Source organism: Akanthomyces muscarius, chromosome 1 (genome assembly GCF_028009165.1).
Source record: "Akanthomyces muscarius strain Ve6 chromosome 1, whole genome shotgun sequence".
NCBI lineage: Eukaryota > Fungi > Ascomycota > Sordariomycetes > Hypocreales > Cordycipitaceae > Akanthomyces > Akanthomyces muscarius.
Genome location: NC_079241.1, coordinates 4,962,807 through 4,990,475, shown reverse-complemented (window position 1 = coordinate 4,990,475; position 27,669 = coordinate 4,962,807). Strand labels below are relative to the sequence as shown.

Genomic DNA, 27,669 nt, shown 5'->3' with positions numbered 1-27,669 from the left:
TTTGCGTGGACATTTGGAAAGTCCTATTTTGCAAGATTCAGGCGAAAGCCGTGATGGTGGGAGCCGCAGCACCTCATACATGTTAGCTCCTCAGCTCGTCTCGCACACGCACATGACTTTTCAGCCTGTATCCTGCTGTGTAATCTGAGCCGTTCTCCCCCCCCGAGACTACAACACTGTCTTGCTTTGTACATTAGCCTCCGCTCAAGCTGAGCAACTATTTTGCGTCTCTCTCGTGTGGCAACGACTGCGGAACCGGACAGCAAGTAGAGTGGTAGAACGCGAAGAGTATCGTTTAATCATTCTACAATTATATGGCAAGAAATCTGGGCATATGCTGGGCAACTCCTCGCCGAGCAGCACACGACGAGTGCTTTGCACATTGTGGCTAGCTGCGCTTCGCTTTGTAAAATGCATACGAATCCGGATAAAAAATAAGCCAATTTAGACTGCATGGTCATCCAATGGCGGGAGGACCGTAATGATGTCGCATATAAGTGCTTCTATTGGCCCGGTCGGGGTGGGGTGTCAATTCTTGACGAGCTTCGTTTACGAGAGTAGGACACAGGAAATGTGTCTTGTTGGTGGGCTTCCGAGCTCTGGCTCTTGAATTTACAATAGCTGAGTCTGCGTGCCATTATCGTGCAACCAGCAGTGTTGTCGAGCACGAGACCGACCTGAATCAGCCGATGGGCGAGGTCCGCGGCTGGTGCTGTGTCACAGGCTAGCATCGGCGCATCGTACCCATAGGTAGGTAGAAAGGTAGGTAGGTACCTAGAAGCGCCACCTAGAAGCGCCTGGCAGCCAAGTACCTACCTACCACTGCCGTGAGCTAGGGCGCCCTCTGAACTCGTCCTGGCACATGCGATGTCCTCCGCTTTTGCCTACCAAGACTGACACTGCCCTTGTCAATTTCTCCTGCGCATCTGTGATTCATCTCTCTCCTCGCAAATTGCCCCCACCATCGTCAGACCTTCCAAATTCATCTCCGCCCTAATCATCGCTTTTTTGTCTAGTTCTCGCTAAAGCATGCGCATCCTGCCTTCGTAGCCCAAAGGTCCATCCGAACCTCTACCTGCTCGGCTGGCCGCCCACCTTCTCCCCGACGCAGGAGCATGTGCTAGGCCTCCACGCCATGGCGGACGTCCACGCCGTCGGCTCTCCTGAGCATCGCCAACGTCCAGTAACGCCCGATGCACAATATCGCCAAAGCCATGACGCCGCTGGCGAGTCGAGTAGCACAGGCAGCCGTTACGGCGCCGCCAGCGGCAGCAGCCACTCGGGCACGCAGGACCTCACTCAGGAGCGTCTGATGCTGCACCAGTCGAGGCTCGACGCAGAGCAGACCGACGGGCCGACGCGGCAGGACACAACAAGGAGGAAGCGCAGAGATAGGCCAATCGGCTCGTTTCTGCTCGACAGCGGAGGCGTTAAGCGTAGTCACAGTTCTCGTCTTCCGAAACCCACCACCGCAGCGGCCCATGCCCGTCCTACGACCGACTCGCTCTCCAACACCCCCGAATCCGCACGATCGATTGCTTTACGAGATAATGCCATGCGAGTAGTGTCCGACCCCTTCACCGGGAAGGTCCCGACACCCTCCCCTAACGCGGCTAATAACCTGAGCACTGGCTCGCTAAACCACTCATCTCCTGCGTCGTCTCAGAACAGCCACGTTCCGGCTTCTGTGGATGCCGATTCTACACAAATTGTGAACATGGCCTTGAATCTGAGCGAATCCCGCCGCCTCGTCTCTCGTCGAAATGTATCCCGTGGCGCTCCTCCAAAGCTATTGCCTTTGCCCGATTCGGCTACCACCAACGACCTTCGCCAGCAGCTTAAACAGCAACGCCGATCCTCTCGAAATATTTCCCCTCGCCCGGGACAAAGCATGATACCCAGGCAAAGCACAGGCTTGTCAGCGTCAAGTCCACTACACTCCAATTTTCATGCTGGACAGGACGACGTATATCGCTATCATTTCTCTGCCTCAACCTTGGCCCGAGCTCAGAAAGCAAAAGATCAGCTGGAGCTTATGGCCCAGTACAGAAGACTTCTCGATGTTCTGCCGCCTTTGAAACCGGTCCACCTCCGAGCCGTTGCTACGAGCCCACCAGCCTCTCCAGCAGGCGCTGCTAAAGTCTTCACATGGAGTTCAACGCCAAATCCTGTACAGTTGGGACGCAAGTACAACCCGTTACAGTACATTCGAAACAGAAAAGTGAGAGCTCGCGAGAGAAAGGTTATCGACGGCGAGCGACAGGGGTTTGGAGAGGTCGACAGTGTCAAATCTTGGGTTGAAAAATGCGAACAAAATGTCGCTTTACAACAATCAGAGGATGATGCAGAGTGTATGGTTCCATTCTCCGGTACCGAGGTATCAGGCGCACAATTTGTGCCTGATCCTGCCGCGAAGGCAGCTCGGACCCGTCGACCCCGCGTGGACTGGTTCGTTGAACCGTGTGACATGATTGCCGATGCCTATTGGATCGAGCAGGATCAGAATAGAGACTTGATCGAGGACCGACATTGGCGCAAAATATTCCCTCCAAAATCTGACCTTTCGCGGCCCATGTCGCGAGAAAACGAAGAGCCTAGGCAGATTGTGCCGTTTTCTCCAGATGCTGCCAACCACCATCCAAGCCTTCCGGATATCAGTCACGTACACAGGAGCCACGGTCCAGACCATGGCCGTCAACATACCATGGACCGCGCCAGAGAGAAGCTTCATCACATGAAGGACTCAAATCACTGGCATGTCTCCGATCACTTCCACGGTAGACCGCGCTCGAAAAAGGATTCTGCGTCGGAGTTTTCGGAAAGCGACACCGAGGCACGCAACCGGACAATTCGCGACTCTCGAAAGCGGACAGAGAGCAAAGCAGCGCAGCCAGGCGACATATTGCATAAGCAAATGTTGGAGATGATTACCAAAGAAAACGGAGACAAGGACGTGTTGGAGCTTGCGGGGGTTGAGCATTTTGTACCCCCCAGCATGGCAAGTCCAGAGCGAAATGTGCGCTCGAAACCAAGCAGCCGTTTGCACAGTCGCAGGGGATCCATTATGGATTTCAGCGATCATGAGCCGAAAGGCACGTTTGAAAGGATGCACAAAACTTCCCCTTCCCGCTTCCGTCGTGAAAATCAGGTCGTTGATGGCCCCAATCTCCGAGCCCCAAGGTCGATAGATAACGATTCGTCGTTGCCCACATCGCCAGAGTTGCGACCCTTGAGAAAAAATACTCTCGAGTCTGCGCCGATGGAACTTCCGAGCCGCTCTGGATCCCCTTCTAGAAATCAATCAGCAAACACTCGCACGGCACCTGAGGCAAAGCTTGACGCAGACAGTGACGCAGTTGCAGCCAACAGGGCCGAGACATTGCCGCGCGAGGCTGATAGTCACTCGCATCCGCTCGACGGAGAGCCATCGCTAGCGAGAAATGCATCAGCTCCGTTGGCTGGTGACACAATCAAAAGCCATCGCCGTATGGGAAGTCTACTTCATCGCGCTGATGACCCCAACTCTGGTCTTCGCGGTATATTCAAAGGCCCACGGATTGATACAGTTCTGCGAGGTGGCGTGTCTCGCATCGGCGATATTCTGCGCAAGAAGGATGGCTCCGGAGAATCTCCAGAGATTGACTCTACAGATGAGTCTGACAGCGAACGCAACAGAGGGAGGCGCCCCTCGCTACCCTTGTCCCGTCGTCCCTCCAAAAGAGAGAAACCCAAGAAACAGGACTCGAAGCACTTTCTTGACGTTATGCCGCAGTTCCAGCACGCACCTGGCGCTTCTACCGAGACTGACATTCACAAGTCCGCATCTTGGGCCGGTCGCGTTGTTCAAAGCAACGAATCTTCGTCGCGCGTTGATCTGCCCAAACCTCCTCAGACTAGAGTTCGAAGCCCATCCATGTCCACCTCTCCACCACGCAAAGTAGCAAGTCGTCCGGGAGAGTCTGATATTTCAGAGCCCGAATCGATCAAGGGTCGCATCCCCACCGGAGTCCGCGATACCGACCGCCGGCTCAATGCCATTCTGGGAGATTCGCGCCGCGTCGACCGTAGCGAAAGAACCAAGAGCCGACAGTGGTCCATTGTGGACCAAGGCGGTAGGCAGGTTGAACAAAGTCAGCTGTCAAGACGCGAAATGGCACGCGTGAAGACTCTTGTCATGAGCTCAGGCATCAAGGCCATGGAGATCAACAGACGTGCCAAGGAGACGCACAAGCCGTTCTGCAATGACGGCCTCCAAACCTGCTCGAAGCTTGCAAATATTGACTGGGACGGGATTGCCAAGCTTTGCCCGGAAAACAAGCAGCTGCATGATCAAGACGTACCTTTTGCTGAGGTTTACCCACTCGCCGCGCAGACGCTGGCCAGCAACATCCAAACCTTTGGTCAGCGCTGGCAGATGGCCGCCGACAAGTTCACGTTGCACACGGGACCGGAGCTGCATCGGCGCGTGGGGGCCGTGCGGTCCCGCGTCGCTGACGACCTGGCGCCGATGACGCGCGCAGCCGTCGAGGAGGCCGACGAGGCGAGCCGCAGCCTGGCGCTGGACCAGCCGCTGCGCATCAAGCACGTCGTCGACACGATCGAGAAGATGCTCCGCAAGAGGCGTCGCCGGCTGCGCTGGGTGCGCCGCGGCCTCTGGCTGAGCGTCGAGTGGCTTCTTGTCGGCTTCATGTGGTACGTCTGGTTCGTCGTCATGATTCTGCGCGTATTCCTGGGCATCGGCCAAGGCATCTGGCACGGCGTGAAATGGGTGCTGTGGCTTGCCTAAATCTGCGCTTCCGCGAAGCTTCTTTGCCTCTTCTCTTTCTTCTTTTTTGTTCCTTTTCCATTTCACCTTGTCTGTTTCTATGCATTTGGCCGTGCCCAAAACAACACTCTTCTTATTTGGATTTTTTAAACTTGTCATCCTCCGATTAAAGCATTTGATAAAGCGACAGTTGATACCCTGCTTTGGCATGCATTGCGGTTATTATTATTATAATTATTATTCTATTCTGGATTTTTCATATCGTTGGTACTTTGCGCGCGCGCGCGCGAGAGAGAAGTCTAATATCAATAGGCATCGCGAAGCGCGTGCTTGTCTCTATCTGTACTTTGTTTTCTTGTTAGAACAAATAGGAACGGCTGCATACGTGTGTCTATATATATACTCCAAGCCAGTGGGCGATTAATGTACACTCTGCATAATGCTATGATTTCTTTTTGTTTTTAACCAAACGTCAAGTTGAGTTTGTTGTGGACAAGTCCTCGCTACAGAAGTCCCATCTCTGTCTGGGTCTGCGGCAAGTAACAGCAACCAGAATCGGCAGTCACTTGGGATAAGACGAACAGCGTCATGAGGTTGGAAAATAATTTGACAAAAGTACTTATTGGCCCAGTAGTGAAAACTCTTTTCACTTGGTTATTGAGGGGACCTCCCTAGGCCGGTTCATGTAATTAAAACAAAGATAAGAAAAAGCTCAACGATCGCAAACATTTAAACGACAAAAGGAATTGTATATTGTCTTTGCCCATTTTCCTGCACTCCTTTGCTCGCTTACTCGATTCTCTTTTTGCCCTCTTCGGCACTGAGGAAGCGTGCCGTGCTGAGACCGCGCTCGTGGCGGGCCACAAAGCTGCCCAGCACGGCGTCCTTGCGCGCTTTGGAGTAGTGCTCGTTGTAGCCATCCGTTGCAAATGGGCGCGGGTTGAGCGTGGGCCAGTTGACCTAAAGCAAGCATGTTAGTACGGGAAGTACGAGAAAACAGCAAAAAAGCAGGCACGAAACGTACGTAGAGCATGCCGTGTCCGAGGATAAAGTGCATACACCAGGCTGCAACGGCAGTCCAGAAGAGAATAAAGATGCGCATGGGCAAGAGCTTGGCATCGGGTTCGCGCTTGGTGAAGATGCCAATCAGGACGATAAAGGTGCTAAAGGCGAGCAGGTAGGGGATCGACTGGATCAGGATGGGGCGTCTATCGACGAAGATGCGGCCAAGACCCATGCCAGACTTGCCAGGCTGATAGGCACCCAGGAAAAGATCGAAGCTGTCCTGGCGGGGACCGTCGAGAAAGTTGTTGAGGAAATAACGAGTTATGCCGATGCGGCCATCCTGCAGGGCACCGAGCTTGGTGCGCTTTCCTGTGCGGGTAACGTCCGTCTTCATGGCCCCCGTGCCCGAGTAGGAACCAGAGACGGTATCGGCATTGTCGGCCCATAAATTGCGGAAGAGGAACTCAAAGTCGGGGTCCTGGTCGCGAAAGGAGGCGCCGCGGGGCATGAGGCCGAATTCGCTAAAGATTCGGTCGAGGACGGCGCGAGCAAACATGCTCTGGACAACGTTGGTGCGGTCGAGGCAATCCATGCAGTTGGTGCGCATGACGCTGGTCTGCAGGCTGCGTGCCTCGAGCTTGTCGTCAAGCCCACCCGGCATGTCCACGCCGCGGAAGTATGACTGCGTCTCGAGCTCTTGGTTCATACGTGTGACGAGATTGTAAGCCTTGTCCATTCTCATACCTTTGGTCTCGGTATGAAAGTCAAAGTAGACGTAATGAATCTTGTCAAACTGGTTGCGGCTGCCGCTGCTGGGGGTGATGCTAAACTTTTCATTGGTCACATCTCCGACGCTCCCCGCTCTAGACAGCGTCTCGCACATCTTTTCATATGATTCTTTAACGCTGCGCTCGCGGCCCTTGGAGTTGACCAAGTTGATGAGGAAGTTGTCCCCGTAGATGCGGATCTGCTCATCAAAATGGCGGGCCGCGGGGCCGGTAGCAGCCTCGGTGCCGCGAACCTGCAGCTTGGGTGTGTACCGCAAGCTATTGATCTCGGACCAGTATGTAGGAACACTGCCTCGAGTTTGGACGTACGACATGATTTGCATCTCCTTGCCGTCGGTGCCGCCAAGCTTGCCGCTCTGCATATCAGTACTGCCAGCGAAGCCGCCCATTCCGGTGCTGGCCTCGTTGAAAATAACGACTTGCTCCGTCTCGTTGTAGTTGGCGACATGGCCTTCGTCGTCAACACCACGGGTGAAGAATCGAGTACCACCACGGTGTCTTGATCGGCGGGAGATGAGTGTGAGGCTCAGAGGAGTGCCCTTGAATTTCGTTTGCTTCATCTCAAACATGCCAAACATGCAGGGTAAGATGAAGGGGTCGATGCCAGACTGGGTACCGGGCTGGGCGCGGGAGCCGAGGTTGCGGAAGTCGATGAGATCCGACTGGAGGAACTTGTTGTAGAAGAAGCGGTCGTCGGCGCGCATCCAGAGGGGCTTGGTGGTGTCGGCCTGTGACTGTCTTTGGAAGGAATTCGTAAGATCGAGCGAGTAGGAAAAGTAGAGTGGTGCTTTCTTGAGGAAGGTATCGAGCAGGCGAACAAAGGTATCTTCGTCGGGATCGTGGATCTGGCGTTCGCGCATGGGCAGGATCTCGGCCGCGAGGACCTTGTAGGTCATCTGGCCCTTGAGGCGGCCGACAGGCTTGGTCTTGTTGATGATGACGACATATTTATCTAGAGGTAAAAAACGGATTGTCAGCAAAGAGGGAAGCAGACGAGGCTGTCTGGGGAAGCTGGGTGACGGACCGAGCTTGAGCTGAATGACACCGAGAATACCGGCAATGCTGGAGACGCGAGTAGCGCGCTTGGTGGACTGCAGAGAAGGCTCGGTCAAGCTGACATCACCGGTAGGGCGGTCGAGGACCAATGCCGGGGCATTGGGCGAGGAGGGCGAGGTGAAGGTGTAGGCATCGTTGCTAACACGCAGGTTGATGTCGCGGTAGGGGAACAAGGGGCCAGTGATGGGCGCCATGGTGTCCGGCGAGCGTGCGGGAGGCGATTCGAGTATTCAGGAGCAGCAGTAGATGCGCCTCGATCGAGGGTGAACGATGCAGGAGCACAAGGCAAGCTCAAGAAATTCTGCCGAGGAGCGGGATGGCGGGACGGCGGGTCGGAGGAAGTTGAGGCCAACGAGGCGAAGCTGAGGTCGGTCGTGGCGCAGGCTGGGCGCTGTAGGGACGGTAGGTACCTAGGTAGTAGGCTGTAGCTACCCGGCCACCGGCAGCACTCGAGGCGCAAAAGGTGCTTCTGATTCGGCGCATCAACGTCACAGCGCTGTGGCGGTAGCCTAAAGGGGCGTAGCCGAGGAACGGTTCGCTGGCTTGCAGCAAGTGTAGCGCTGAACGGGCCCCAAGGATCGCTGACAGCCACTGAAAGCACATGGCGGGCGGCGGCTTGTGATGGCGTAGGCACAGTAGGCAAGGCTAACGGCAAAGTATTGCAGCAACGGCAACAAATATTCGATCATTATGAAGACTGGGATAAAGAAAAGTGACACAGGATGAGGCATTGCGGCCACAATGGCCCATGTCGACCGTCCTGTACAGTGCCAGCGCAGAGCGAGCAGTGCATCACTGGCAGACTTGATTGCCAAGCAAGTGATTAGCAAGGACTCAGTGAGGTACGGCTACCATTGTTTACACTGTATCCGTACCTACCTACTAACGTGGTTACCAGTACACATGCCACTACACAGGCACCCCGCCATTGCCCGGTAGACGGGCGTACAATGCAGGCGCCGCGCTGGCAATCCTCTGCGCATTGCCTAGATACAATAAATAGATTCTCCCCGTCAGGAATATGCTCTCTTCATCATCTCTTATTAGCAGCAATCAGGTTTTGTAGGCAGAGATGTACAATAATTTGTATATGTTGCTTGCTCATCGTGCGCTTGAACACCGAGATTCCTCCATCTACGTACCATTTGTCAGCCAGCCAAGTAATCAACTTGGCCGCGGAGCTAGTCAAAACCCGTCGGTCAAGAACCTGCTTAGCCATGTGTACTGATATCAACAGAGGGGGAAAACCTCGGCATTTCCACGCATGAAAAATACAAATCAAGACTCGCCATGGTAAATCAATACTCTGGTTTGTGCCTTTCCAAGTAAATTACACGGTATCTGCCTCCACACTCTGTGCTGCTAGCTGAATTGCAAACAAGACAGAGGAAGCATTAGAAAGATACAGAACTCGAGCGAGCCTGAGCAACTACCGGGCTAAATCCATATGTATACATATTACATCAAGGCCTTCGTTGGACGTGCCGGTCCCTGGCGCAAGACAGTCTCGCCGTGTCTACGGATATCATTAACGCTTTTGCAAGGTCGAGAGCGCATTCATGCTCCCACTCTGTGTAGCAACGCGCTGCTCCGGGGCGCCAATTCCAAGTTGAACCAAACGGTCTGGCTGGTGGCATTCTACCGCTACGTGCGCCCAGGAGTCTCGGAACTAGAACACAAGAGCAGAAGCTTGGATAGCCAATCTGCATGACATATCAGTCCGTCTCGCGCCAACAAACCATCATTTATAATCTCGGCCCATAACTCGGCAACAGATTTCCCCATAATATCTTGCCATCGTTTTTTTTTTTTTTCATTCCGATAGCTAGCTCAAAGTCCGTTCCCTCTAGAACCCACCATCGAAACCCACACCACACCATGTCGCAAGCACGACACTCGAGCTAATTAATAATTCACTTTCAAATTTGCAACTTGAACGCCAAAACACAAGCTCAATCCGAGATCCACTGCAATATCTTTTATCTATCTTCGATTAGTATAAAAGCCCTCGTCGGCCCCCTCATTGCCATGATCACCCTCATCAACCAATCCTCACACAGTGCCCAGCGCCTTCCTGATCCTTTTTAGACTCTCTACACCTCTTATACACCATGACTGCTTCCGCCTCCTCTAAACTGTGGCAGCCTCTCCAGGTTGGCCGCACCAAAATCTCCCAGCGCATTGCCCTTGCGCCGTTGACCCGCTTCCGCAACGACGACGACCACGTCGCTACCGACATCATGACCCAGTACTACGCCGAGCGCGCCTCCGTCCCCGGCACGTTGCTCGTCACCGAGGCCACCGGCATCTCCCCCGCCTCCGAGGGCCAGGCCAACCTGCCCGGCGTGCACAGCGCTGCCCAGTCCAAGGCCTGGAAGAAGGTCTACGACGTCGTCCACGCCAAGGGCAGCTTCGTCTACCAGCAAATCTGGCACCAGGGCCGGGCCGTCGACGCCAAATACGTGGGCAGCCGCGGCTTCAAGTACAGCTCCAGCTCCAACAAGATCATGCCCGGCCGCGACGTCGCCCCCGAGCCGCTGACCGAGGAGGAGATCCTGGCCATCATTGACGACTTCCGCAAGGCCGCCCGCAACGTCGTCGACGCCGGCGGCGACGGCGTCGAGATCCACGGCGCCCACGGCTACCTGATTGACCAGTTCACCCGCGACAGCGTCAACGACCGCACCGACAAGTGGGGTGGCTCTGTTGAGAACCGCGCCCGCTTCCTGCTCGAGATTGTCAAGGCTGTCAGCGAAGAGATTGGCGCCGACCGCACCGCCCTGCGTCTCAGCCCATTTGCCAGCTTCCAGGACGCCGTCTCCTCCAACACCTGGGAGCAGACCGACTACATCCTGGACCAGATCAAGGCCCGCGGCCACAAGCTCGCGTACCTGTCGCTCGTCGAGCCTCGCGGCGACCCCGTCCTCCTCTTCATCGGACCTCACAAGGTCGACCCCTTTGCCAATGGTGAAAAGTCTCTCAAGTACTTCCTCCGCAAGTGGGACAACTTCAGCCCCGTCATCGTCACTGGCGCCTATGACCTCGAGGGCGCGGCTCCCGCCGTCGACCAGGAATACGCCGAATGGGATGTCATTGTTGGGTATGGCCGTCCGTTCATCTCCAACCCCGATCTGGTGTTCCGCATCAAGAACCAAATTCCCTTTACCGAGTACAACAGAAAGACATTCTACCTCCCCAAGGCGACGACGGGCTACATTGACTACCCTTTCAGTGAGCAGGCTGTCAAGGCTGGCCTTGCTCCTCTACGAACCGAGATTAAGCTTTGAGGAAATTGTGAAAGGAAAAGCATGCATTGATATGATAAAACATGGCCAGGAGAATGGAGTTTTGCATTTGCACTTGTTAGAGAATTAGAGATTAATAGAACTGACTTTACACGTCCAAGCACGCTCCTGATTGACACATGTATTGCTGGTCATGTGTTGTCACCGGCCACAGCCACTGTGATACCAGTACCTAGTTGTCGACAGCGGCGCAGCCCACCAGCCACAGTCGGCGGCCTTGCGCTGGGAAGTGGGGCTGCTTGAGCGTCTGCCTGGACGCCTCGTCATCACAGGCTTAATCACAGGCTTGGTTGACAATGGAAGAAAAAACATTTGAAATTGGTTCAGGCGATGGCTTAAAAGTGGTAAATTCGTGTTCCTAAAAATATTCTAGAACACAGGGGACCATTGTAAAGAGACACGCATCATTGATGTCCATCAGCTGACCCAAGTATCGAGGCGCTAATAGGGTGTTTTGGCAGCACGGTAGGTACCAAAGCTTCAGGCACCTCAAAGCGCTGGAAGTCATCGACGACCACTGTATCACCACTGAAAGGTCCCTGCTCCCGCAGGTGGCTGGCCACTCGCCCAACGCTCGCCCACTTTACCAGCTGCTTCCGTAGCCACCGCCACCAATCGCCTCCCAGCCCAGCCTGACGTGTGCCTCTTGACGACCGAACCACCGACCTCATCCACCGACGCTCAGCACTCGCAACGTCCCACTGTCAACTCTCAACCACCACCCCTCCTGACGGCCTCATCTACCACTGCGTCCACCTCTGAGCGCGTCCGTACCGATTTCCGTCTGTTCGCACCTCGATTTCCACTTCATCCGACGCTTCCCACGACTTCATCCCTTTACTGTTCGGGCCATTCTAACGAGGCCTTCAACGTCGCTCTCTCGCGTACCCATCCTCAACAGCAACCATAATGGCCTCCCGAGGACCTCCCGGCGCCCGCGCCGGCTCCAACAACCGCTTTGCTCAGTTTAAGCTAGTTCTGCTCGGTAAATTTTGATGGAAGAACCCTCTCCTGGAGCTCTACGTGCTAACCACTACGGTCTGTAGGAGAGTCCGCTGTCGGCAAGGTGCGACTTCATCCCATCAAGAAATTTGAGCCTTGTACCTCCAAGTCCCCAGACTAACATGGCAGGATTTTAGAGTTCCATCGTTCTGAGATTTGTCAAGGTAAGCCACCAGTCACAGGCTGTCTGCTTTCCTCTCGGCAACCGCTGACCTTTCCGTAGGACCAATTCGACTCTTTCCGCGAATCCACCATCGGCGCTGCGTTCCTCACTCAGACCATCTCCCTCGACGAGACCACCACTGTCAAGTTTGAAATCTGGGATACCGCCGGTCAGGAGCGCTACAAGTCCCTGGCCCCCATGTACTACCGCAATGCCAACTGCGCCGTCGTTGTCTACGACATTACACAATCTGTACGTCTTCGCTCCTTTGCCCTTCGGTCATTTCAGAATTCTGGCTAACCAGCTGCGCTATGCAGTCGTCTCTCGACAAGGCCAAAGCTTGGGTCAAGGAACTCCAGCGCCAAGCAAATGAAAACATCATCATCGCCCTTGCTGGTAACAAGCTCGATCTCGTCACTGAGCAGCCCGACAAGCGCGCCATCCCTGCCGCCGACGCCGAAGCCTACGCAAAGGAGGCTGGTCTTCTCTTTTTCGAGACCTCGGCCAAGACTGCCGAGAATGTCCCCGACCTCTTTACCGCCATCGCCAAGAAGCTTCCCCTCGACCAAGCTGGTCCCAGACATGCCCGCGCTGGTCAGCGCCCAGGCGTCAGCCTGGCTCCCGAGGGCTCAAACACCAATGCTGCCGGTCCTTGCAGCTGTTAGAGTGCCTTATCGTTTCGAGTTGCGAGATTTTGCAGTGGAATATGTATTGGGCCAGCAGGCGGCTGCGCCACTGGGCAGCGGATTGCGGCCCTCCTGCCCCAAGTAGACTAATGTCGTGAAGATCTGGCACATGCCTTTTTATTACTCTTTTTTTCTTTTCGTCTCCTTGGCCTCGGGCTTGCGCAGTATATTTCTTGGAGTTCTGGGTTTTTGACTGGAATTCGGATGATGATTTCTTTTTCTTGGTTTATCTTAATATCGACGTTGTTTTCCTGGTGGCTAACCTGGTTTGCACCTTTTGCTTTGCTAAATGCTATTGTCATCGATAGCCCTCGGCGGACTGTTTGCTACAAGGCCAGTGGAGTGATATATTGGACTGGTGGTCAAGCCGTCTCAAAGTACGCACGTCAGTTTGTACCGTCAGGTCTTAATGCATAGAATATGAGATTGGATGCCTATTTTTGCACTGTGATGTGTTTGAACAGTCTGCTCCTGCTACTGGACATTCTATGTTTACCGTGACCAGCAGAGTATTGTTGGTCAGCTGCGCGATGCTGAAGCGATCATAGCTAGTACCAACTTCTGACCAGCTTGTGATCCAATGACGATAAGCCGCAATGACGACAAGCCAGGCGTGGAAGACCAAGACAGCAACATGATCAAATCTTAAGAAGAAAAGGGGCTGTTTCATAGCCTCCCAGTTTTGGAATCCGGCCACCTTGGCCATGACATTTTTTGCCCTCGTCGTGACGTTGTCGCGCCGCTGGCTTGCATGTGTCGTCACTCCCGGTTCCTGCCGCGGCGCCCCAGCCCAGTCGGCCTTAGCGCGATCCAAGCTCTTAGCCGGACTTTTGCCCTGAGCGTTTTTGTCCACAGCGCAGCAACCCGGAAGCATAGCAGCACCTCGCTCTTCAACCACACCCTCCCGCTGTTGGTCATTGCATCTTCCAATGTTGCGATCATCGCTCCGGTCAACCAGGCTGCTCAGCGGCCAGCCCGTTGCGGCTGTTGCCGGGCGCCAATGGGCCGCCGCCGCGTCGCGACGCTCGGTTCTGCTTCAAAACGTGAGCTTCGCCCTCTCCTCCGCCGCCAGTAACCCGACGACCGCCGGCTAATCAGGCCCACGACGGCGTACTCTGTTCCGATTCTGCAACTCAGCCAATTCAATTCGACCTAAGGTGCTAACAAAGATGGCAGAGATATTATGCCGACCACCCCGTTATTCCTAGGCCCCCCGTCCTCCCGACCTCCGAGATCAAGAGCTCCGAACGTGCCCCTACACCCGCCGAGGAGACCATCGAGAAGAAGGTCGGTCTTGATGAGGTCCCTCTGACACCTCCTCCCGTGCCCCAGGATATCGCCGACAAGGCTGCCGCCGTTGCGTCCGCCGCCTCGCAAGTCGCTGGCGGTAACAAGTCGACTCCTCCGCCCCCTCCGCCTCCTCCGCCTCCCAAGAAGAAGGGCTTCATGGCTCGTCTCCGCCGCTTCGTTGCGTCTCTGATCCTCCTCGGCGTCGTCGGCTTCGCCGGCGGTGTTTGGTACTCGCGCATCAACGATACCTTCCACGACATCTTCACCGAATTTGTGCCCTTTGGCGAGCAGGCCGTTCTGTACCTCGAGGAGTTGGAATTCCAGAAGAAGTTCCCCGATGCCCACCGCGCAGGCTCTGTGCGCTCGGCCCCGAGCTCCAGTGAGCAGGTGCGCATTCCTGCTCAGAGTGGTGCTTCGTGGCGAGTTGCTGATAGCGGCGAGCCTGTCGGTCGCCAATCCAGCTCTGCCTCCACGTCGCGCAACAAGCCGGCCGCCAAGTCGGATGAGGTTGTGAAGAAGGAGCCGGCGCCCGCAGCGGCCAAGCCTGTCGAGACCCAATCTGCTCCTGCTCCCGCCGCCAGCAAAGAATCCAAGGACTTCAAGACCCCCGAGGTCAATGAACCCTCCCGCTTCCCTCCCCTGGAGCCCATCGATCTGATGAGCCTTCCTGATGCCAAGGAGCCCATTGTCCAAGACCTTGTCCGCATGCTCAACGACCTCATCCTCGTCATCAATGCTGACAATGCCCACGGCAAATACTCCACTACCATCTCCAAGGCGAAGCGTGAGGTCGGTGAGGTTGGCGACAAGCTGAAGGCTCTCAAGACTGGTGTCGAGAAGAAGGCTGCCGGCGAGGTCAAGTCTACGATTGCCGAGTTTGACAAGGCCGCCACTGAGCTTGTAAAGAGAGTCGAGAACACCATGGTCCAGCAAGAAGCCTCATGGCGCTCCGAATTTGAAGAGGAAATGAACAAGGTTCGCGACACATACGAGCAGCGTGCCAAGCTCCTGCTCGAGCGCGAGCAAAAGCTGAACGAGGAGAAGCTCCAGACCAAGCTTCTGGAGCAGGCTGTCGCACTGAAGAAGGAGTTTGTCAAGGAGGTCCAGAACCGTGTCGAGGCTGAGCGCGACGGTCGCTTGAGCAAGCTCAACGAACTTACCTCGGCTGTGGCTGACCTCGAGAAGCTGACCGTTGGCTGGAACAGCGTTCTTGACACTAACCTGAAGACTCAGCAGCTTCATGTTGCTGTTGAGGCCGTCCGCGCTAGCCTTGAGGGTGCTACCCACCCCAAGCCCTTCATCAAGGAGCTCGTCGCCCTCAAGGAGATTGCCGCCAACGACGATGTCGTTGACGCCGCCATCTCCTCCATCAACCCCTCTGCCTACCAGAAGGGTGTCTCCTCCCCCTCATATCTCATCGACCGCTTCCGTCGCGTAGCTGGCGAGGTCCGCAAGGCTTCCCTGCTGCCCGATGACGCTGGTGTCGCGAGCCACGCTTCCAGCTGGGTTCTGAGCCACCTCATGTTCAAGAAGCAGGGCCTGGCCGAGGGCAACGATGTTGAGAGCATCCTGACCCGCACGCAGACCTTCCTCGAGGAGGGTGATCTGGATGCCGCGGCCCGTGAGATGAACGGCCTCGAGGGCTGGGCCAAAACTCTTAGCCGTGACTGGCTGGGAGAGGTTCGCAAGGTGCTTGAGGTGCAACAAGCTCTTGATGTAAGTTGGCAGACTTGGTCGCAACATGGTGCTGAACTTGACTAATATTTTTGTTTTACTAGGTGATTGCTACGGAAGCTCGTCTGCAGAGCTTGCGCGTAGACTAAAAACGGTAGGCATTTAAAACAATACGTCTTTTTTCTTTGTGGTGTACATTGGTTTCCAGGGAGATGCGTCTAGGAGGCATGTAGCCTGTGTATTAGATATATCAATAGACCGTCTTGAAAGTTCGTATTAAGTTATGTAATGTGATATGGCATGATTTGACAGGCGACGTTTCAACATCTGGGCTGCAATTGGTATGTGGCTGGCCACTGAATTATTGATTGTCGTTGAACTGGCGGCGCCAGATCCAAGACCCGCAGAACCAAACATCGACGGATGCCTAGCACTTCTTTGTCTCTATCATCCACAGCAGTTGCGGCCACCAGGCTTGGAGCGCCACACAAAAAAGACAGAACAAAGCTACACGCCGTACTTTTTCGATTACATGTCAATTTAGCGGGGGCGACAGTGAGGAACCATTGCCCACGTAGGCTGCCCAAAGAATGAACTTGAGGTGCAGCCGCCTCATGCAGCATCGCATCAGCTGCCTCCGCGCTGCACCATCTCACAGTGTCACAGCTACATCTTTACCGAGAGTTCATCTTCCGTCCAGAATGAGCTCATCCGCCGCCACAAGCGCGCGCAGCTACGACGCCGCCCTCGCCAAGCTCAACCTGCTGGCCTCGAACCGCACCATCACCACGCTCTTTGAGAAGCCGCGGCAGCAGGACACCAGTGCCCCAGCGTCATCTCCCCCATCTCCTCCCCAAGATCTCAACGCGCAGGCGATTCCCGAGATGCTCGCGTGGCTCCGCCGAGCCGGATACACGCCGCGCGACCTCGCCGCCATGCGGCACATTCACGTCGCGGGGACCAAGGGCAAGGGCTCCGTCTGCGCCTTTGCGACGTCGCTCCTGCGCACGGCGTGCCAACGAAATGATGACCAGCAACGGCCTGTGGGTACGTACATGAGCCCGCACCTCGTCAGCCCGCGGGAGCGCATCGCGATTGACGGCGCGCCGGTGAGCCAGGCGGTGTTTGCCGAGGCGTTTTGGCAGCTGTGGGAGCGCTTCACGGCGGCGGCCGTGGCCGAGGGCCAGCCGCGCGCAGTGGCCGAGGGCGCCTCGTCGAAGCCGTTTTACTTTCGCTTCCTGACGATTCTGGCCTGGCACATTTTCCTGCAGCGCGGCGTGCGGGACGTTGTCATGGAGTGCGGCATCGGCGGCGAGCACGACGCGACCAACGTGCTGCCCCCCGAGGCGGTCTCGGCCGCCGTGGTGTCGCAGCTCGGCATCGACCACGTCGCTATGCTGGGCGACACCGTGGAGAAGATTGCGTGGCACAAAGCGGGCATCCTGAAGCCCGGCGTGACGGGCTTCACGCTGGGCTTGGAGAGGGAGCCCGCGGTCATGCAGGTTCTGCGGCAGAGGGCTGCGGGGCGTGGCGCGAGGTTCGTCGAGGTGGACGAGGCGGCGGTAGATGCCTGGCCTGGGGTGGAGAGCGCGCTGCGCGGGGACTTTCAGAAGCGCAACCAGGCGCTCGCTGTGCTGGCCGTGCAGCAGCACCTCGGGATCCGGGACGAGACAGCCTCGACGGCAGAGGCGCTGGCGCATCTCTCCGCGGACATGGTGCAGGGACTGCGCGAAGCGACGCTGCGAGGACGCTGCGAGATTATCCACGATGAGCAGCATGGCGTGGAGTGGATGCTGGATGGCGCGCATACGCGAGACAGCATCGTAGAGGTGGCCAAGTGGCTGGCGCAGAGCGTGTCCGAGGATGAGTCAGTGACCTTGATATTCAACCAGCAAGAGCGCGATGCGCCAAAGCTTCTGGGGTATCTCATTGACAGTGTAGCGGCAGCGACAAAGGGCAGGAATGTCTTTGCGCGAGCGCTGTTTACGAGGAATGAGCAGACGGCGTCGGACCACGGCGGCGATTTGAGCGTGCAGAATGCTCTCGCAGAGGCCATGGGGACGCTTGTGCCGGAATGTCGGGCGAGTATCTTTGATAATGTCCAGAGTGCCGTGGCAGAAGTGAGAAAGACGTCGGCGGCGGCGGCGGCGACGGGTGGACTCGGCAAGAAGCAAAAGGTGCTGGTCACTGGGAGTTTACATCTCGTCGGAGGTATCATGCGGGCCATCGAACCCGACAGTCTATTGTGACATGTACACGTAAATGAATAACGCTATTCTTCCCGAACATATATTCTCCAATATTCCCAATGCCCCACGTTTTACAGCGCATCCGCCTGCTCCAGGATCCCCAGCGCACCGCCCACAAGGTGCAGGCTGCCCGTGACGTACGCCTGAACTGCGCTCCCCCCGGGCAGGCCCTCGCCGAGGCGGCGCGCGCTGTCGAGCGCTTCCTGGATCGTGGGGATGACGTGGACGTTAGCGTTGGGGTCGAGCCGCGCCCACTCCTCGGCGAAGCGCCGCTGGGCTGTCATGCCGGCAATGTCCTTGGGGTCGACCTGGCGGTTGACAAAGTCGCGCTTGTAGCCCGTCGCTGCGTACGTGACGTTTGTGCAGAAGATGGCGTGGTCAAAGGACTGCGCTTCCGAGGACGACGACGGCGAGGGTTTCCTGTTGGCGGCGTGGATGGACGCGAGAAAGTCGACGGCTTCGGCGCGGCCCTGCTGGTTGAAGATGAGGACGCGCGGACCGATGCTAGATGGCACAATGTCAGTATAGGGGCGTCGACTACATGAGGGGAGGCGGGTGTTGGCTAGGCCATTACCTGTTTTCTGTCTCGCTCGCGAACCACTTGGCAGACACTTTCAGGCTGTCTGCCGTGTGCGCACCGTCTACGTGCCATGTAATCCCATCTTCGGCCTTGACCTCGCAGCGGCCGCGGAAGCTCGTCTTTTCCAGGCCATCGACGAACTCCTGCGGCAGGCTCTTGTCGTTTCTTGCCCCTGTCTCGGCGCCGAGCTTGTCCAGCGCCGTCTCCGCCAAGGCAATCGCCAGCGAGGCGTTGCGCTTCTGAAACGTGGCCATGGGCTTGATGCGGACGCCCTCGAGGCGCGGGTCGACGGGCAGCTCCGTCAGCGCCACGTGCTTGTCCGCGGCGCGGGCGCGCAAGACGTCGGCCGCTTCGGGGAACTGCTCGACGGTAAAGGCCGGGCTGCCCGTCTTCATGATGCCAGCCTTGTGCCACGCAATCTTGGCGACGGTATCGCCGAGGACGTAGACGTGGTCGATGCCGAGCGTGCTGATGCCCGACGCCAGCGGGCGGGGGACCAGGTTGGTCGCGTCAAACTCGCCGCCGACGCCCGTCTCGTACACGGCCACGTCAACGCTTTCCTGCAAAAAGGCGTGCCAGCTGACGAGCGTGAGGTAGCGCCCGTAGATGGGCTTGCTGCCGAGCGGGACCTGGGGGGAGCTGCTGCCGTCGTCACCATCGGGCTGCTGCAGCGTGGAGGATTCGAGACGGTCCCAGACTTCGAAAAAGTACCGGGCAAAGAGCGCCTCAGATATGGGCGCCGAGTTGATGCGGATGCGCTCGCGCACAGCAATGAGGTGCGGCGAGATGAAGAGCCCGGACTTGCTGGGGGTGCTGCGCTTCTGGCGGTACTCGGCGAGGATGGAGTCGACAAAGGCGCAGGTGCTGCCTTTGCCCTTGGTGCCTGCTACGTGTATTATGTTGAGGCGGTCTAGATCGGACGTCTGTCGGCCGTGTGAGTGAGCTGGAACATGGCGCGGGAAGTGTGAGAGAGAGAGATGGGGTGCGCCGTACTGAGTAGCCTATGCGGTTGAGATATGTGCGCATCTCCTTGATGGAAGCGGCGTCGGGCTTGACACCAGCCTTGCGTCGGGCTTCTATTACTTCATAGGGCGTCTGCAGCGTATTCAGTGCGTCAATCGCATCCTGCCAAGCGTGTGTTAGGATCCTGTGAGAGTCTCTGGCGCACATGCCGGTAAAGAAAAGTTGACTCACATTGTATGATCTGGTGGTGGTGGGAGAGGTCGCCATTGTGCGCAAAGCCTGCGATCGCAGGGCAGAGAGGAGCCTGGCTTCGAAAGAAAATGGTCGCCTTGATACATTCTGCATCGAAGCAGGGCTTTTTGCTTGCTTGCGCGCGCCTGCAGCTGTTGGAGTGCGGGCTTGTTATTAATGAAGAGAGGTTGAAGCTGCAGCAGCGGCTTCAAACGGGTGGATGGTAAGGTAACGTTAGCGGGATTGGCGCTGTGACGGGCCCTGGAAATGGAAAACTGCGCTGCACTGCAGCAAGGGCGTTGGGTCAAGACAGAGTTGTCCGGCGAGTCGATGCGGCTTTTCGATACAGAAACCAAAACGAATAAAGCAATCAATAAATAAATAGGAAAATAATGACTCGTTCTGAGATTGCCTCTTAGCCCTCTCCTCAGCAACCTCGTCACTTTTTTCCGCAGGCGCCATGCTCCAAGTGGAACATTCGCTACGTAACAGCTTTACAGCGACTGGCGCCAGTGGTAACACAGATGGACGATGGCCAAATAATCGGTTTATCGTGGAATTGGAATATCGACTATTGATACTATTTGGAGCAAATGTCACAAGATGCAAATTCTCCTTTTTTTCTTTTTTAAAGACAAGTCCCCTGCTGCCCGCCAACAGTCACAACACCAAACACCTTCGCTCATCTTCATTCAGGCGCATTTACATCGAGGCAGCAAATCGCCGCGTCATTCTCTCAAGCTTCAAATCTCGCCTGTCAGGATCTCTCCATTGTTTCTCTCCGCAGTCCATTTCTTCATTCCTTCAATTATTCCTTCGGCCATGTCCTTGTCAAATGCAAGTCCATTGCCCTCAAAAGAGCATCTCGTCCGCCAGGTGATCCAGTTCTCAGCCATGGCTCCCTCCGGCGCTCTGAGAAGCCCAGTCGAGATGTCGACTACAGGCACTCCGTTGAAGCGGCGGCTGTGCTGCAGAAAGAAGACGGTCGCGCTGCAGACGGAGCAGAAGGCGCGCGTCACACCCTCTGACGAAGAGTACGTTTTGATGGTGCCGAGCTCGAGGTCCTCGCCGACAGCGGGCTCGATGGCATTGGTAGGCACAAAAATCCAAGACGCCACAGGATTTCCGTTGATGAGCCTGCAGTCGTCGCAAAGGTCGAGTGTGCCATACCATTTCGTCGAGTCGAGCGGCGACACAAAATGCTTGGCGTAAGCATGCTCTGCCATTTCTGTCGATGGCCGAGGAATGGTGAAGGAGACACCTCCGCAATGACACTGAGCCCGGAGTCTCTCCTGCCCATCAGCTCCAACTTCAAGCTTGGGCTTCACAACCACTGCGTTGGGCTGGTCGTCCTTGGGGTTCCAGGCGCCTATAGCTTTACCTTGGACATGTGTGAAGATGCCGGCCAGTCCATCATCTCCGGCGGATTTGCTGAAGGCGTGCAACGCGATGTTTACAAGGCCGCGGTCGTGTTCCTTCAAAATCACCGTTGCAAGCGTCCATAGTCCATCATCATGTCCAACTCCGCCAACATGACAGCCGCAAGTCGAGCACGACTGTGGAGTATAGCCAACATTGGGTATCCGGTACGACACCAGACTATCAGCGCTGGACGGCGCAATCCATTTCGGTTCAACACCCTCGCTGAGAGTGGCGTGCATGTTTGCCAGAGTTCCCGTATTATAACGGCATATGCTGCAGTGGCATAGATATGTTTTGAGGGGAAAGTCTGCGACTGGGATGTCGAGGGTGAAGTGGACGCCACCGCAGTAGCATTTTGCCTCTACTGTACGTGTTTCCGTGGTCGCTTCCATCTTGGAGAGATTCTGCAAGCGTTGTATGTTTCGGCAGATGAAGAGAGGAGGGGGTACGAGAAGATTGGCGATTCGATCTTCTTATAAGCACCAGCCCTCGTCTTAGCCTGATGATGGGCGTGGGGGCAGCTGAAAAGCCAAGCCGTGAAGTCTGCAGCCTAAAATGTGAGTGAAATGGAACAACTTGTCAGCACTTCGCCAAGGACATTGTGAGATTTTCTGATCTCTACTTTCTGTAGGTTGATGGTATTCCCATCTTCACAATCGCTGTACAGGAATTGTACTGCTCGGGCCAACAAGCTGGTAGTTACTGCGCTGCCTCGCCTGTCTGAAAGTACTTTGATCCGCTTTTCGCGACACCCAAAATCGCCCCCACCAGGCCTGGCTTGCAATGCATAATTTTCTTTCCTCTACTTGAGCCTCTGTCTCACACCTCGACATTCATTCGTCCCTTTCGCACACCATGCCGGCGGTTTCGCACGCGCCTCCCATCCACGAGACGCTTGCCGATATGGATAGCCATATCGCGCGTCTCAAGGACAAGGTCGAGGAGCAACGCAAGACCCTGCAGCACTGGCAGACGTGGGACGCAGAGTACGAGGCTCTCAAGGAAGAAGTGCAGGCTCTTGCCGTGGCTCCTTCCGTGGAGGAGCTGCGGCGGGTTCGTGCTGGTTTCGATGGCGAGCTTCTGGTCGCTAAGGAGCTTGGTGAGATTTTCGGCCAACAGCAGCGCTCCCGCGACCAAGTCATCAACATTCTGGATCGCCGCATAGACTATGTCAGCCAAAACGTGCGCAGCTTGCAAACGCAGTTGGAAAAAGCGGAACTTGAGATTCTCGATGCCGAGGCGTCCAATGAGCAGGGTGCCGTCGACGAAAATGGCCCTCCTATTACGGAAATCGTTGAGGAGTTGGACGAGGACGGCAATGTTTTGTCATTTCGCCTGAACCGACCCGGCGACGCGTTGCCGCGCGTCAAGGCAGCTCTTGAGAAGGCTGGCATTGATGCTCCGTCACTAGAGCCCTCGTCTTCAAAACCACAACAAGATGTAAAGACCACCAGTCTCGCCAAGAATGAGCCCGGCAAGAAAGTCAAGGAGTCGATAGCGCTACCCACCGGGTCAGAGCCAGCTCAAAACGCGACGCCTCCAGTCTCACGGATGGCGAAGCGGGTGGACGGCATCATGAAGACCGCCAAAGAACAAGAAAAAATAAGCAGTCAGCCTGCAGCTATCCCTGACGAGGATCCCGACGAGGCAGCCCTCCGCCAACAGATGCTAAAGTATAGTATGGGTGAGATGGGCGCGGTTGTGGCTGAACTCAACCTTGAGGAGGACGATGAAGACGATGATGATTTTGACGATGACGAATGGCTAGACGCCGATGAGATTGATATGGACGATGACGACGACGAAGAGGAAGATAAATACGGCCGTTTCACAGGCCGCATGATTACTGACAAGTACCAAAGACGAATGCTGGAGCTGGAGACCAAGCTCGGTGTCAAGTCTCGCTTTACGCAAAAACTAGAGGAGGAAGCGGAAGAGAAGGACTCTGACGATGACGACGGTGAGGGAATCGGTCGCATACGCATTCAGTCTAAGCCCACGCCATCATCAGCCTCTTCTTCAGCTGTGCCTACAAAATCCATCGTCAAGGACAAGAGTTCCGCGAAGAACGAGCCTAAAAAGGGCGTCCGCTTCGCCAACGAGCTCGACATTGCCCAGGAAGCTGAGCAGCCAAGCTCTACTCCCGCCGAAACCAAAGCGGACAGCACAGATATTGTTGAGCCCATGAGTGAGCTCATCGTCGAGCGAAAGCCTGCCTCCACGCCCGCGGCCGTGACCGCTCCGTCGAAGCAGCGGCCATCACGGTTCAAGAAGGCCAAGGAGGCCGCCAGCGCACCGACAGAAACCCCGAGCATTCCCAAGGGTCCCTTTGACGTGCCCTCGTCCTTTCTCTCGCAGCACGAGGAGCAGGAGGAGAGGCCGGTCCCCACCGGCCCCGAGGGCAAGACGATTGCCGACACCCTCGTTGAAAAGGGCAGCGTGGCGCGGCCCGCAGACCCCAGCAAACTCGACGACAACATGGTCCACATGGGTGTCGCCGAGGAGCACCATCGTCTGCGCAGCCGCTTCATACGGCGCGATGGCCAAGGGTTTGCCAAGGAGAGGGAGGTGCACGTCCAGTCGCTCGAGGAAGCCGAGGGCCGGGGCGAGCACATCAGTCGCTTCAAGGCCGCTCGTCTGTCTCGACAATAAGATACCATCATACATAACATGCATCACGGCGCAGGATATTGGTTCCTTTTTTTTTTGGAGTATAGACATTTGGGGGGGCACGCAATATGATCGTTCATTCTCCGCGGAGCACCTTTTTTTTTCGGAGTCTTTGCTCGGTGTTTCTTCTCCCGTGACATGTTGTGCTCAACTCCAAACGGAACGCTTGATACATATACATGTATTTTCCAAGGGTCTGCAGCAATGCCCTCTGCTCACCCTTGTATACCTTGTTCCTATATTGAATGATGGCGGGCTCTCTGATGCCATGTATCTGAAATATTTTCATGTCATGTACATGAATTCATTTCAATTTTCCATGGTCTTGGCTCTTCGTTTCACTCGCCACATCTTGTCTTCGTAGCGTTATTCCACTGTGAGCTGTAGTTGCATGTAGGGTAGCGGACGATAGGTAGAGATCGAGGACGTTCATACCAGCAGTTTGCCTTTCCTATCACAATTTTAAGCATGAACAAGATAAAATGTTGCATTTTTTTATGTCAGTTTTTGTCTTTCGTTTTGTCCTTTGCCGTTCTCGTGGGGGCGAAGTAGCGAGTGTCGCACGACTGCGTTGACGGCGCCTCAGAACGCACTTCCGTGGTTCGATTGCTGGGTGTGGAAGTTTACGCACATCCTAAACAGCAAAATAACAAAACCACCAGTCTGCAAACAAAATATAAATTGATAGTGTATACGGAGTACTGGATCATTTCTAGGCAAAAAGAAGAGAAAGATACGGGAGGCAAAAAAAAAATTGGAATCGCTCTAGAGAGCAAAAATATCAGGTCCTGCCCGGGCTCGAACCGGGGACCTTCTCGGTGTTAACGAGGTGCCATAACCAACTAGACCACAAGACCCGATGATATTTCATGAAAAATAGTTACTTAATTAATGTCATGATATTGGCCATAAAAAGTCCCACGCCTTGGCCAGTTCCTGTGTTCATTACGGACAAGTAGGACACACTATTTCATTTATTATCGAAGTAAGTTCATATCGCTCATCGGTACGATATTTATAATGTACATGTAATCTACAGCCAACTTCCAAAAAGGCACTGCTCGTTGCGACGGCCCCTTGGTCTGCCCTGTCAGCCACTTTACTTGCTTCCCTTGCCGCCACCCCACAGCGCAGACAGCGTGTCCGTCAGGGTCGCCTCGCCCGCCGCCTGGCGGGCGTCCCTCTCCTTCTTTGTGGCGTCCCTGAGCTCCTTGATGTTCTTGGCCACGTCCTCCTTTGTCTGGTAGTCGGCGCGCAGCGCCGCCTCCTCGGCCGCGCGCTCGTCCTCGGGCAGCTTGGCCAGGCTGTCGCGCCACGTCTTCTCGACCTCCTCGTTGGGCCTGGGCAGCTGCGCCGACGGCTTGGGCACGACCGAGTCGAACACGGGCACCGGCCGGCCCTCCTCCTTGGCCTTGGCGACGGCCTTTTCGTGGTCCAGCATGCGGTTGAAGAGCTTGTCGGCGTGCATCTGAATGTCCTCCTCGACCTGCGGGGAGCGGTCCATCACCGAGCCGTATCCTAGCGCACGAAGAAATCGCTACAAGAAAAAGGAGCACTTTGTTAGTTGGGTGTTCTTGAAGCACTGTGCGGTTAGCAGCAGAAGCGGGGAGAGGTCGTACCGATTGCATAGTATAGCAGCGCTCGTACCGGTGTACTTGGTGGCGGCACATTTGTAGTTGGTCGGCCCAGCTCCCATTTTTCATGCAGTTGATCCATTCCTCTTGTTGAACGGCGCAGTTCTCCATGGCCGCGATGCCAATCGCCTGCTTGCGCTCCTTGTACCCATCGAGAATCTTTACGAGCTTTTCCTGCTCCGTCGTGGTCTCCTCCTCGATTTGCGCGAGCGGCCGGTAGTTCTTCCACAGATGTGCGTAGCGGCCATCCTGATATAGACTTTCGGAGGGCACCGTGTTATTTGTGCTGTCGGTCACGGGAGGTGCAGCATCTTGCGTCGTGGGTGGTGTCGCAGAGGATGACGCTGCCGGCTGTGCTTTCGACTTGTTGTATTTGACTGGCGATTCCTTGTCTAGAAACTCGCGGAGCTTGGGGTCTAGCTTGCTAATGGGGTCGCTGGAGCTACCCCCTCCGAATATTGACGGCAGCCAGCCCATTGTAAGTGTCCAGGCGGGTTAATGACTGGTCTACTCATGCGCTGGAGCAGAAGTTGGTGTTGGTAAATATGGAATCTAGGTAAGAGTGCGGATTGTATCCACACTGTACTGTGCACTGTACAGACTTATACGTATCAAGGAACCGTGTAGCTCAATTGGCATGCTGAATTTGGGAGTTTAATTGATACTAATTCATTTACTGAAGCTCCCTTGCGGTATGCGAAAACTACCATGTGCGGGTAAATGCCACTGGAAAAACGTTGGGTGTACTCTCTCCTCCGTGCCAGCGTCGCTGTCGCCTCACAGCAAATGCTCGAGTCGAGTTTATGCTTCGCCATTCCAGCGATTGATCAAGTTCTATCATCGCAAATATATTTGCCGGTCACCTATGTCGTCTTCTCTCGGGATGGCTGTCCAAACTTCACTTCGAGTTGTTGCCCATGGTCACACAAATTGATCCAATTCCATTCGTTAATGTTTTATTTTTTGATTGCGTTTACCGTACAATCGTGTAAAGCAACTTCCGGTGCCCAACCCTACAGCGGGAATTTCCCATCCCCCTGTTGTTTATCACGCCAAAAAATGCCACAACATGAGCCCAAAATATTTTTAGAACTTGGAGAACTTCTTAACAGCCTTGCCGGTACGGGGAAGAACACGCAGAACGTTGAAACGGACCTATGATAGCCTTGTTAGTACTCGAGATCGTCGATAGGGTGCTACTCGTAATTGCGCATCGGCAACGTACAGTCTTGCTCAGAGGACGGCACTGGCCGACAGTAACCTGGTCACCCTCCTCAACACGGAAAGCAGGGGAAACGTGGGCGGCGAGGTTCTTGTGGCGCTTCTCGTAACGGGAGTACTTGGGGATGAAGTGAAGGTACTCGCGGCGGATGACGACGGTACGGTGCATCTTGGTGGAAACGACGGTACCGGTCAGGATACGGCCACGGATGGAGACGAGACCGGTGAAAGGGCACTTCTTGTCTATTGTGGAAGTTAGTACAGCCGACTCGGGATAAACATTCCATCGCCGCTCCATAGTCCATCGTTGCGCTTCGAATCGTTGTTTCTGTGTCGGATCGCCGAACGTCGCTCGTCGTGGAAAATGGAGCCGACACTTTTGCTGTCGCACGTACCGATGTAGCTGCCCTCAATGGCGGTCTTGGGGGTACGGAAGCCCAGACCGACGTCCTTGTACCATCGGCGGCCGTTCTTGCCAGGTCTGGCGGTCTTGGCCTTGGTCTTAGAGTTAAGGAAGATGTGAGGCTGCTTCTGGAAAGCACGCTCCGACTGGACGGTCAATTCGGTCGCCCTGAGATGGGGGGAAAAAGTCAGCAAAACAATATTGCGAGTAGAATCGTCGTGCGCTCGTTCGGTAATTCTCACATCTTGAATGATCCTGCTCCGGGGGATTGTCGTTACAAGAGGACGTGTCGTTGGGGATGGGTGAGAACAAGGTCGGTAGATTTGCGCTGGATGGAGGAGTAGGGCACTGGCGCACCAATTTTTGCAACTTTCTTCCCACCTTAGGGCTTGCAAAATTTAGATTGGCTGGCTAGCCGAGCGCTGTGATTGGTTGATCCACCGCCACACGTGATGGAGGCCAGGTGAATTCTTAATCACGTGATCCGTCAACAGCATTTCGATTCTTGTGGATCGGTCTGTGGAAGCCCCACCTTGAAATTCGGTACGTACCTGCACCCATC

General features: G+C 55.5%; 11 protein-coding genes across 13 annotated transcripts; 6 read left to right on the top strand and 5 right to left on the bottom strand.

Moving 5' to 3' along the window:
• Nucleotides 1–1,135: 1,135 nt before the first annotated feature.
• On the top strand, nt 1,136–4,786 carry LMH87_006686 (uncharacterized protein; the record flags this gene model as incomplete). Of its 3 annotated transcripts, none has more annotated exons than XM_056204614.1 (1): nt 1,136–4,786. In XM_056204614.1, the coding sequence occupies one exon, from the start codon at nt 1,136–1,138 to the stop codon at nt 4,784–4,786; it is 3,651 nt and encodes a 1,216-aa protein (XP_056059954.1). The 3 variants fall into 3 exon arrangements, with proteins under 3 accessions (XP_056059954.1, XP_056059953.1, XP_056059952.1); XM_056204613.1 differs by having other exon boundaries at nt 3,488–4,786; XM_056204615.1 differs by having other exon boundaries at nt 4,151–4,786.
• A 768-nt stretch (nt 4,787–5,554) lies between these two features.
• Nucleotides 5,555–7,808, bottom strand: LMH87_006685 (uncharacterized protein; the record flags this gene model as incomplete). Its single annotated transcript, XM_056204612.1, has 3 exons — nt 5,555–5,725; nt 5,790–7,510; nt 7,583–7,808. 3 exons carry the CDS (start codon nt 7,806–7,808, stop codon nt 5,555–5,557), a joined length of 2,118 nt encoding a protein of 705 aa, XP_056059951.1.
• A 1,917-nt stretch (nt 7,809–9,725) lies between these two features.
• On the top strand, nt 9,726–10,901 carry LMH87_006684 (uncharacterized protein; the record flags this gene model as incomplete). Its single annotated transcript, XM_056204611.1, has 1 exon — nt 9,726–10,901. The coding sequence occupies one exon, from the start codon at nt 9,726–9,728 to the stop codon at nt 10,899–10,901; it is 1,176 nt and encodes a 391-aa protein (XP_056059950.1).
• Nucleotides 10,902–11,828: 927 nt separating this feature from the next.
• Nucleotides 11,829–12,749, top strand: LMH87_006683 (uncharacterized protein; the record flags this gene model as incomplete). The annotated part of the gene is made up of 5 exons (XM_056204610.1): nt 11,829–11,904; nt 11,966–11,985; nt 12,059–12,085; nt 12,145–12,336; nt 12,402–12,749. The coding sequence occupies 5 exons, from the start codon at nt 11,829–11,831 to the stop codon at nt 12,747–12,749; spliced, it is 663 nt and encodes a 220-aa protein (XP_056059949.1).
• A 950-nt stretch (nt 12,750–13,699) lies between these two features.
• Nucleotides 13,700–15,883, top strand: LMH87_006682 (uncharacterized protein; the record flags this gene model as incomplete). The annotated part of the gene is made up of 3 exons (XM_056204609.1): nt 13,700–13,813; nt 13,947–15,776; nt 15,839–15,883. 3 exons carry the CDS (start codon nt 13,700–13,702, stop codon nt 15,881–15,883), a joined length of 1,989 nt encoding a protein of 662 aa, XP_056059948.1.
• Nucleotides 15,884–16,324: 441 nt separating this feature from the next.
• Nucleotides 16,325–17,983, top strand: LMH87_006681 (uncharacterized protein; the record flags this gene model as incomplete). The annotated part of the gene is made up of 1 exon (XM_056204608.1): nt 16,325–17,983. The coding sequence occupies one exon, from the start codon at nt 16,325–16,327 to the stop codon at nt 17,981–17,983; it is 1,659 nt and encodes a 552-aa protein (XP_056059947.1).
• Nucleotides 17,984–18,054: 71 nt separating this feature from the next.
• LMH87_006680 (uncharacterized protein) lies at nt 18,055–19,871 on the bottom strand (the record flags this gene model as incomplete). Its single annotated transcript, XM_056204606.1, has 4 exons — nt 18,055–18,487; nt 18,558–19,486; nt 19,557–19,688; nt 19,758–19,871. The coding sequence occupies 4 exons, from the start codon at nt 19,869–19,871 to the stop codon at nt 18,055–18,057; spliced, it is 1,608 nt and encodes a 535-aa protein (XP_056059946.1).
• Nucleotides 19,872–20,500: 629 nt separating this feature from the next.
• On the bottom strand, nt 20,501–21,418 carry LMH87_006679 (uncharacterized protein; the record flags this gene model as incomplete). Its single annotated transcript, XM_056204605.1, has 1 exon — nt 20,501–21,418. One exon carries the CDS (start codon nt 21,416–21,418, stop codon nt 20,501–20,503), a length of 918 nt encoding a protein of 305 aa, XP_056059945.1.
• A 616-nt stretch (nt 21,419–22,034) lies between these two features.
• On the top strand, nt 22,035–23,831 carry LMH87_006678 (uncharacterized protein; the record flags this gene model as incomplete). The annotated part of the gene is made up of 1 exon (XM_056204604.1): nt 22,035–23,831. The coding sequence occupies one exon, from the start codon at nt 22,035–22,037 to the stop codon at nt 23,829–23,831; it is 1,797 nt and encodes a 598-aa protein (XP_056059944.1).
• A 1,117-nt stretch (nt 23,832–24,948) lies between these two features.
• Nucleotides 24,949–25,960, bottom strand: LMH87_006677 (uncharacterized protein; the record flags this gene model as incomplete). The annotated part of the gene is made up of 2 exons (XM_056204603.1): nt 24,949–25,386; nt 25,469–25,960. The coding sequence occupies 2 exons, from the start codon at nt 25,958–25,960 to the stop codon at nt 24,949–24,951; spliced, it is 930 nt and encodes a 309-aa protein (XP_056059943.1).
• A 609-nt stretch (nt 25,961–26,569) lies between these two features.
• On the bottom strand, nt 26,570–27,668 carry LMH87_006676 (uncharacterized protein; the record flags this gene model as incomplete). The annotated part of the gene is made up of 5 exons (XM_056204602.1): nt 26,570–26,638; nt 26,709–26,947; nt 27,100–27,275; nt 27,350–27,362; nt 27,659–27,668. 5 exons carry the CDS (start codon nt 27,666–27,668, stop codon nt 26,570–26,572), a joined length of 507 nt encoding a protein of 168 aa, XP_056059942.1.
• Nucleotide 27,669: the final 1 nt, after the last annotated feature.